This window comes from Helobdella robusta (genome assembly GCF_000326865.2).
Source record: "Helobdella robusta unplaced genomic scaffold HELROscaffold_1, whole genome shotgun sequence".
Classification (NCBI taxonomy): Eukaryota; Metazoa; Annelida; class Clitellata; order Rhynchobdellida; family Glossiphoniidae; genus Helobdella; species Helobdella robusta.
Window position 1 is genome coordinate 300,210 of NW_008703570.1, and position 11,118 is coordinate 311,327.

At 31.5% G+C, this 11,118-nt stretch overlaps 1 protein-coding gene across 1 annotated transcript; it reads left to right on the forward strand.

Moving 5' to 3' along the window:
* Positions 1-6,249: 6,249 nt before the first annotated feature.
* On the forward strand, positions 6,250-10,733 carry HELRODRAFT_158325 (hypothetical protein; the record flags this gene model as incomplete). The annotated part of the gene is made up of 4 exons (XM_009010432.1): positions 6,250-6,269; positions 7,183-7,249; positions 7,976-8,658; positions 10,694-10,733. 4 exons carry the CDS (start codon positions 6,250-6,252, stop codon positions 10,731-10,733), a joined length of 810 nt encoding a protein of 269 aa, XP_009008680.1.
* Between the last annotated feature and the right edge of the window lie 385 nt (positions 10,734-11,118).

The window sequence follows — 11,118 nt, forward strand, 5'->3', positions numbered from 1 at the left end:
CATCTTTTGTGATGAAAAACAACTGCACTTGTAAACCAGAATCGATATTGCATCATAGCCATTTAATATATTTGTTCAAATGTAATATTGGTGAGTGTGAGCACCATGATTCCAAATATATTGGTATCATGACGACCAAGCTATCAAGAAGACTCACGAAGCACGTACAAACTGGTGCCATAAAGAATCACGTGAAAGAGAAACACAAAACTGAAATTACTAAGCAAATCTTGGATCACAATGTTGAAATCTTACATTACAATAACAACCATTATAATTTACAACTTGCCGAATCAATACTCATAGAACAAAGACATCCGATAATAAATATTCAACAACAGTTATTCCTACCTATAAATTTAGAAACAGAGGAATCATCGATAATGAAAACACAAACACGTAAAAGTGTAAAACAAACAAGGAATCAACAAAGTAGAGCTGCGACACAGTATATTTATATATTTGAGCATCTGGGCACAACGTATCAATTTGAACACCGAAGATAGTATAGGAATACCGAAAAAAGCTTTTTTGTTCTATCATGCATGAAAATAACAAAAAATTTGGTTTTGAATTCAAAAAACTTAAAAATGATTCACGATGAACCGAGAAAAATTGAAAAGTTAGACAGGAAGTTAACTAACACCGAACATGCTGTGATTTTTATCAATAATGTATGTATGAATAAATAAATATTATTTATTTGTATAATTAAATGTATAATTTATAAAACTGACTTACGAAATTATAACAATTGTTCTTCTCCTAACCGAATACAAAAAGCGCATGTTATTTTTTTCCTTATCTGTACAAAAAAAATTTTGTTTTTGGTAACATTTTTTAGTATTTGCATGAATAAGTTGGCTAGGTAAACAATGTCCGGAATTTTATGTACACGTAAAAATTGATTAAATAAGTCAAGGTAGGTCAAAAACTGATGAGTTCTACGCGCGTATATCACTTTTAAAATATAGAAAGAATAATAATCATTTATTATGTCTGATGTATTTGCATCTTTTAAAATTATTCCGACTGTTGAAAATTAATACAAGGTCAATTGAATTGATATTATTCGTTTTCTATGAAGAATAATGTAATTTAATCAAATGAAATTTTAAATTCTTTAATTTGTTTAAACCGGCCACTTGAATGAATGAATTAAAATTAAAAGCGTGCGTGCATCGAGAGCATTTAAAGTTTTAAAGAGTTAATCCAGAAATGTGATGGAAAGCTGTTGAATACTCAGATCATCCAGCACGAACAGCTTGTCACTACAAATAGTTAGCATCATTCCTATGGCCACTTTTCAAAAAGTTAATTAAGAAATTACTCCTTTGAAAATTCGTAAAAAATTGCATTTTGTATCCGATGCCCGATTCGTTCCATGTAGCAACAATACTTAGAATTATTAACAATTAGTTTTGGCGAATTTATATTTTAGAATAACACTCTCAAACTATATCAATATATCCAATTTGATCGTCATTGGCAAAGATAATATCAATCCTCTTCTGTTATGATAAAATTTCAGTATCAATTAATTTTGAAAAACTCAGCGCTGAAAAAAATTTTTCTGATATTTTATAAATTCAATAAATTTTATACAAGAGTGAAAACATAAAATTTAAATAATTAAAAAATAAATGCGATCGGATTGTCTTTAATAAAAAAAAATAAAATGGGAAAGTGAATGCAAAATTTTTTTCTATAAAATTTGTTCATTTCGTTTATTCATTAGCCTGATGAGGATTTCATTAAAATTTCACAATGTTTATTTATCCCCGGCAAGCACGCACCAGCAAGTGGATAATGATGCCGATGAGCATGCAAACACACGCACTATCGTAATTGGAAGTGTTATAATAATCGTTAGCGCTTTTACAACGTTCAAGTTCTTGCTACTGAAATCTGATCAGAAACTATTGTATATGTGCAACAATAAATATGTGCGTACGTGTATGTGTATCTTCTTGCGTAAAATGTATGTGTGTTTGTTTGTATATTTAGATAAAGGTTAAAATATATTAGAAACTTTGGAAACATCAACAAATTTTCAACCATCATTTTAATGAAATTTGTAATTGAAATGTCATTCCATTATGGACATTTTTTACCAACTTCGAAGAACCACGTAGATGGCGAACAACAAGCGTGTTAGTAGTTGAGATAAACGTGCATTTCATTTTTGTATTGGAACACGTTTTGATGTTGATCTACTTTGAAGTCAAGTATAACTTATACCAGAATTCGGTAAAGTTAAGAAAAAGTTGGTACTTGTTTATGTTTTTATCTCAGAAATCATTGTGTCTGTTTAAGATCAACATTACATTAATGAATGTCAATGTGTGTTGTTTTGAAAAATTGGCATAGAAAAAATGGGTTCTTGTTGGTACTTGTGAACTTGAATTATCCTGCCACAAAGACTGTAGAAACGTGCATCTCAATGATCGTTTTCTCCGAGCAAACAAACTTAAAATTTTTGCGCCCGAGAAATGTTTGTAAATAAATAATTCATTTAGCATAATAAAAGCGATAAACAAGGTTCAATATATGGCTGCTTGCACCTAAATAAGGTTAACCGCCGCTACAAATAATTTAACCACGGCATGAGAACAAACATTAAAAGAACAAAGTATAAATATTAGGCATAAATTGTACTTGCTTTCAAAGTAGATCAGGTTATAATTCCTAGAATTAATAAATATTCTAAAATTATTTTGCTGAATGCATTTCCGTCACTAATTTTCTTCAGCTACAGAGTTTTATATTTCAAAAGAGATTTTTGGACTTTTATAAGGCTCGGATGGGATTTACATGTTTGTTGGTGCTAAAAGGCAACTGAAGCAATTTTTCATAATTTCAAAGTATGGATGATTTAGATAAGAAATAGTGTAATATAATTTTGTTTTAAAATGTTTAAAATTAAATTATTACCAAATTTTTAAAACGATTGAAATTTTTTGAAATCTCTTAAACTGTGAAATTTGTAACAAAAAACATTATGTCTAAAAATTGCAAATTGGCCAGCAAATTATGATGGACAAAAGAATAACAGAATTCTCTATTGAAATATAATTGACGATGTAATGTAGTAATTTTCATAAATGACGTCATTGCAACGTAGATGATTTCATCACTTTGTATTGCTTACGTCACACAAAGTAAAAAAGTAAAAAGAACACAAAACAAATGATACACCTACACATACACATAGGTTCTAACCTGTGTGTATGTGTAGGTGTGTGTCTCTCTGTGTGTGTAGCGTGTGTGCGTGTGTGCTGTAGTTGTGTCCATTGTTTTTGCTTTGAAAATATTCCTGCTTCTCTGCAAAAGAAACTGTTCATTACCTGTCGATAATTATGTCAGGTATTGGTTTATTTTTCAGTTTGAATAGGTTTAGTCCTCCTTAACAAGTCAAATTAATTTATATTTGTACTTTGTATAATATTATTTATAAACTGTATTTAGTTAAATGCAAAAATAATATTAGAAAATATTTTCTAAAAAATTATTTAAAGTTACAACAGCCAAAATTTTTTTTCCAATTGGAGATAATTGTCACTGGGGTTGTTAAGAAAATGACAATAAGCCTATGCATCGAAATTATTTACAGGGTTTTTTAAAATTGAATTTTGTTTGGAATTAAGTGAAAAAAGTTTTAACGTGATTGGAAGAAATCTAGGGAGAAAAAATAATGCTGTCGTTGCGTCGTAGAAAAAGAAAACGTTCAAATTAAGGTCCATAACTATGCAGATAAGATGAGGTTTGGATTAAATTTAAGGTTTTATGTTGTTGTTGTTTGTTTGTTCGTTCGTTCATTCGTTTGCTTGTTTGTTTCCTTGATTAGCTTATTTTGTTGTAAGTGCAAGGTCGCTTGGTTTCTTGAATCTTGGTTGCGCAATTTTTGATGTGTGCATCAACTATCGTATCTTTTCTTAGTTAAATTATGCAATTAAATGTATGACTCTATGTGGCTATTTGGGCTATGATGATGAAACAATTTGTTGAAAAGTTGTTAATTGTTTTCTGTTTGCAAATGTTCATTGTTAAACAAGTAATGATAAATCGGCTGACTTGGTCGCTGCATGAGACGTTGCACTGTTTAATAGACTCTAAGTTAAAAACCGATACATGTTTGTCACATGTTGTGCTTCGCTGAATTCAGGTTGTCAGCCGATGTGGAGTAGTATTTATTTTGTGATACGAGGTAAAAGTTCTTGCTTCGAGCTGCAATCTCCCCGGTGGCTTTTCAACTTTATCACACGTAGCGTCTCATGTTTGATACCATAAAAATGGTGTTTAGTACATTCGACGCCGTATATTGCGCCCTCAATTTAATAATTTTTTCACTGAAGTTCTTTTTGGAGAGTTTTTTTTTCAGTTTGATTGAGTTTAGTTCTCTTTAACTACTCTAATTTATTCATATTTAAACTTTGCTTGAAAATATTTAATAAACAATATTCAATTAAATACAAAAATAATACTAAAAAATATTTTCTAAAAATTAGGTTATACTTAGTTACAACAGCCAAAAATATTTTTTTCAGATTGGAGGCAATTGTCACAGGGGTTGTGAAAAAATAATGCTAAGCATAAGCATCGAAACTTTTTCAGTTATTTTTTTCTTAAAAAACGAATTTTGTTTGCAATTGAGTGAAAAAAGTTTTATGTGAATGAGAACATCGACCATCTAACACTTACATGCGATTTTTTAATTCAACTGTTTAATATAATTGCACCAGAGTTTCATGGGCTGACTGACAACCACACTCCATTTACCTTTTCTTGCACGATGTGGATGCTTTAAAAAATTAATTAACCGTTTGATATTTTAATGCGATTCGTTCTTGTAGGAGCATGAGATCAGTGCACCCAAAATGATTTGTAAAGATTGGTGTATTTTTTTATTATTTTGCCTATATAATTGTCCAATTTCATTAAAGTATAGTTCAATTTCAAAACATGAATTGATGTTTTAGAAACTGCTCTCAAATGTTAAAACAAAAAAAATATCAACCTGTGTTTATTAACTGCTCTCTTAAATTAACTCAATCAGAACAATGAGCACACATCTTGTTTTGCGATTCACTTAATAATTTGCTGCAACATACTTGTGGCATGATGTAACTATCGTCTGAACATCTGCATGCTACAAACTTGTGGCATTATTATTATTATTATTATTATTATTATTATTATTATTATTATTGTTATTGGTGTGTATATAAGCGCCCTTTAAAAAGACCTCAGAGGCGCTAACGATTATTGCAGTACGTTGCGTAGCACTTTCAATGCAATGAATGGAGAGAAAAAAATATAACACGGGTAAGCTTGGACAAAGAGAAGGTGTTTCAACCTTTTACGAAACTGAATAACAGACAACGCAGGATCACGAAGGCCCTAGGCAAACCATTCCAGACAGCAGGATCCATTGCGGAAAAATTCCTTCGACTAAAAGCCAAGCTTGTGTCAGGTACAAACAGTAAACCTGAATTGTCAGAGCGCAATGTTTGACTCAGTAGTGGCATTGTTCTAGGAATGACTCTGCCAGTTAAATATTTAGGGGCAACTCCCATGATGTTACTATTTTTAACATTATTGCAATATTTGTGTGTGTTTGGTTCATTTCTTGATATTCTGCATCATTTCCCTTGTCCTGCATATTTTGATTTTGAATGTTTTTCTATAGTCTTACTTTTTAACATATAGGTTTTATACATGTTTGGCTATTTAATCTTATATTCTCTGAGTTTTACTGATTTATACATGCTTAATTGTTTCATTTCTTATTGACAGAGCTGATTGGTTGATATTTGGGTGCATACACTAGTTTACAGGTACATTTTTTTGTATTCTTTTCCCTGTTGATTTGTAATCTTTGATTTTTCACATAAAAAAACCTGTTGAAACAATTTTTTTCAAAGAAACTGATCTTTTTTTATATACTTTTGTCAACGACAAACTAACTGTTATATTATGCAATTTAATTACTCAGGAATGTTCTGAATGGGTTTCGTCGCTGAAAATTATGTAAAAATCTCAATCTAATAAATAAAAAAAATATATGAAAATAAAGAATTCACCCATCAAAAGAAATAAAGGCAAAACTAAAATTAAACAAACCATCTTTGTGAACAAACTTTTCAAGTCAACAAATTTATATACAGCTCAACCAGCTAACACCGATGTTCTGAGGTGGTTCTGAAATTATAACTATTCATCAATATTCATCCACGAAGGAGAAGCGAAATGTTGGCTACCATGAAGAGGTGTGTCTCTGACGTTTCATTACGAAGCTCCTAGATGGGACCAATCCCAGTCACACGTTTCTGCGCGGGGTTTACAAGGAATTAAACAATCACATTCGGGTAAGAATATGTTTACTCACGTAAGTACATGCGCACTTATAAAAACACGGACATAAGTACGTACGTACTTAAATAAATACTTATTTTCCTTCATACTCAATGTATACACTCACTCCTAAACCTGAACGAACCGAGTTGACTGCTAACAATTGATTTGTTGTCATCATACGCGAGTCTCCTGCCTTCTACTGGATAATTTTATTGCGAATTTCCATGCTTATCTCTAATTAGTTATATATTGAAAGGTGAATATTGGGAGGTGTGCACAGTTCAGATTTGAGTGTCTCCTCGTTATTCATGAATGTCTTTGATTGGTCGTCAATGAAAGTCCCCACGTTAATTGTTGTTAACAGGAATGAGTGAGTTGGGACAAAATGTAGTAAGAGTGAATGAGTGAAATGGAATGAGTGAATTAGAATGAGTGAGTTGGGACAAAATGTAGTAAGAGTGAATGAGTGAAATAGAATGAGTGAGTTGGGACATAATGTAGTAAGAGTGAATGAGTGAAATGGAATGAGTGAATTAAAATGAGTGAATTGGAACAAAATGTAGTAAACAACTGAATTGATCAGTTTAAAATAGCTTAACACGTGAAAATAAAAGAAATTTAAACAATTAATCAAATAAACGAACAAGTGGTTTATTCAAAAAATTAATCAAAAATTTGCTTAACCCATTTACTTACCAGCCAAATAATTAATTAGTTAGTTAGTTAATTAACTACTTAATTAATTAATCAATCAATCAATATCAATAACTGACGATCGACAGACACAAAAAATAACCGGTGAACGATTTGATGGATGATTTGCAGAGTGAGATTTGAAATTGGATTGTTAAGTGCTCAAGCTTTCAATCACGGAAGTGGGTGGACATTTCAGGTTGCGAATCTTTGCGAAGTAAAATGTGATAGAATTCATTTCCAATCAAATATTTTTTTACGAATAATTTTTTAAAAATAGTTTAGTCCTGCGTTTTACACAAGTAGGTTGGCGTCTTTGCAAAAAAAAAATGTCTATGTATTGGTTTGGCATGCAAAATTAAATTAAACATCTAACTGTAAAAAAAAGCGTTTAACCCAAATTAAAAACAAAAGCAATTATTCTGATATTTTTGACTCATCTGTGATAAAACTGATCTTTACAACTCATGAAACGAATGACAGCTGATAATTGCCCATCAATTCATGCACTTGCACATGTGCTAACTTCTTTGATCTATTGACGCTGTTGTGGCTGCTGTTACTGCTGCAGTTTTAAAAAAATTCGCCGTTGGAAATGTTGTTTCATTTCATTTTTAGCAGTTTTAAGCTATGTTTTTAAACATGAAAATTTGAAGAACCATTTTTTAAACAATTTAAACTAGTTGAATAAAAAGTTTTAATAACGTTAACAACTAATTAATGACATAAGTACACAGCTTAACAACCCTAACACATGATCAAATATAAAAAATAAGCATGGATCAATTGATGAATTAACAAATGTATTATTATTTTTATTATTGTTATTATTATTGTTGTTATTATTATTATTATTACAAACGACAGCAATGAAACCATCCAATCAATATTTCAACACACGTCAACTTCAACATCTACTCGAAAGCCAATACCCGGAATAAAATTGCCCAAATCATCAACTCAGTGGTCTGAGGCCAACGTATACTTTCAGTTGGAATTTAAATGCTTAGACGCTATCACAGATATCGACAGTTTCGCTAACAGGTTCCAAGAGGCAATCTACTCATATTTTGCTACCAACTGTGGCACTATAAAAATGAAATCAAAACCTGTTGAGCACATAAATCGTGATATTAGGCGTTTAAAAACAAAATTGAGAAATTTAAAATCGTTGGCTCAGATCGACACTCAATTCAACAATGAAATACGTATGCTGAGCAAACAGATTAGGGCAATACTAAAAACCAATAAAATACTAAAAAATGATAACAACAACATTTCTTCTCAACTAAAAAAAAACTTTTGGAAAACATGTAACAACATCTTTTCAAACTCAACTTTGCAGTCTCCACACCTCAGCATCGAAGCTGCCACCAATTTTTTCAAAAACACCTTAAACGCTAGCGATCGCACAACGTTTCGCATCCCTAATTGGATTAATTCACTTCCTGCTCCTTCATTCCAAGGTAATTTGGATCCGCCATCTTATAAAGAAATTACAACAGTTATTCGTAGAAGTAAAGCAATGGCATCTCCATGCCCACTGGACCAAATCTCAATTATTGCCCTCAAAAGATGCCCAATAATAAGGACGTATCTACATAAATTGTTGGTAATGTGTTGGCGCTCAACAACAATTCCACAATGTTGGCGTAGAGAGCTAACAGTTTTAATTTACAAAAAAGGTGGTGCAAGCGACCCAGCAAATTTTCTGCCGATCACACTGCATCCGGTATTCTACAAAATTTTTTCAGCTCTCATAAAATCCAGAATTATACAATTTTTTAGACAAAAACAATTTCATCAACAAAAATATTCAGAAGGGATTCTATCCAAAGATTGATGGGCTAGCCGAACATACACAAATGCTATCCCATCTGTTAAAAAATGCTAAACGACATCAACGCACTATTGTTGTCGCATTGTTGAATCTGATAAATGCTTTTGGAGAAGTAAATCACAACTTCATCACTTCAATTCTAGAATATCATCATGTTCCCCAATCACTTCATAAATTAATATCATCAATATATTCCGACTATTCAATATCAATATCAATCAACGGTGAATTCACGCAAGCAGTACCAGTCAGGAAAGGGGTGCTTCAAGGCGAATCATGTTCACCATTACTTTTCAATATTTGCTTTAATCCACTCATAAAAATTGTAGACAGTCAAGAATACAAACAATATGGCTATCTGTGGGGCCCAACTTCCGACTTAAATGCTAGATCATGGCTACAATTTGCTGACGACTCAGCAATCATAGCACATAGCTCAGAAGGCGCTCAAAAACTTGTTGATTTAAACCAAGCTTGGTGCAATTGGTTAGAGATGAAGATGAAATTCGATAAGTGTTGTTCGTTTGGAATGAGGAAGAAAGATGGTACTTATGAGTAATTTTTGTCAAGATTGACGATCGACGATGTGGCAATCCCTAACGTAGAGATTGGCCAAGCGTTTACATACCTTGGTAAACTGTATGATTTTGAATGCAACGACCTCAAAGCAAAAACTCTGATACAAGCTAAGGTTGTTCAACTGTTGAAAACGACTTCAAGGTTGAAAGTGGACCCACAGCAAAATCTACAAATTTTAAAAAAATTTTTACCTTCTCAATTTAACTTTGAACTCCGCAGCTACAACTTTTCGCTGACATGGATATCAGAAAACCTAGATAATCTGATTGTTAACGCTGTCAGTGAGTGGATAAATATGCCAATCAGCGGTTGTGTGTCTGATCTACTTTCTCTGCCAACAACAATGGGAGGTCATAGATGCATTTCATTAAAAGATGCGACAGAAAAAATGAGACTGAAACTTCGGAACTATTTTAAAACTAATAGCAACAAAGAAATTTAATGTCTCTATATAGAATCAGCGATCGATTTTATCAAAGTAGATAATAAAATAAAATATGGCCAAAATAAAATATGGCCAAATAAAGTCGTCGCTTAGTCATTTGGAAGAAAAAAGAATTGAATGTAGCTTAAATCATGTTTTCTTGGTGCAGAGTCAAGTTTCACTAATTTTAAATATAAAAAATTTTATCAAAGCCAACAACATATCCCGTTGGTCAAAGTCCACAAAAAATCTTACCGGAGTCCTCTACAAATTTGCTAGGAAGGATTTAGTCCAGCAGTTGCCTATTAACGCAAATTTGTTTAGATGGGGTAAAACGCAAAGCCTTCAATGCCCTCTCTGTGATTCTCGACAGACAAATAAGCAGGTAATTTCCAATTGCGGAAAGACACAACAAGATATTAGCCGTGATCATCAATTAGCTGAAAATATCCGCTCCAGCCAATTGCCGCATATTTGCAGATTTAGAGTCTGAGGGTATTCGCCCAATATCTCAATTATTCAAAACTTTACGACCCGATATCGCCATACTTCAAAATAACAAAAATGAGATTCTAGAATTAACTGTGTGCCATGAAACCAATGAATCCTCCAGGCAATACAAGAGAAATAAATACTCTAACAATTTGCATTGTTGTTAAAATAAAGACTATAAACATTGTTCAATAGTTGTAAACTCATTCAAAATAACGCCTATTGGTTTTTACAATAAATTTAATTCGTCACTGTTTAAAGTTCTATGGCCGCTATCATTTAATGATAAATTGATAAACACTGATAAGATTATCGTATGACATTTACTGTGACAGGAACAAGCTATAATGCTAATTAAATATATTTCACCGTTCTGCACTTAACTTGAGCAAAATGGTCTTAACTTTTAATATTATTTTATATAGTTTTTACAAATTTTATCATTGCGCATTATTTAATTAACATTAACTTTTATATATATATATATATATATATATATATATATATATATATATATATATATTTTACAATATTCTATAAATTCTACCGAATGTTTGGCGTTAATATGTAGAATTTATAGAATATTGTAAAAAAATTCTATAAATTCTACCGAATGTTTGGCGTTAATATGTTTGTAGTTCGTTTTTTCGATTTTTCTCACTAAAGTTTTTTGGTGAACGTTTAGTTTATTAAAATTCAATAAGTTTATTTTGAATTTTAATAAACTAAACNG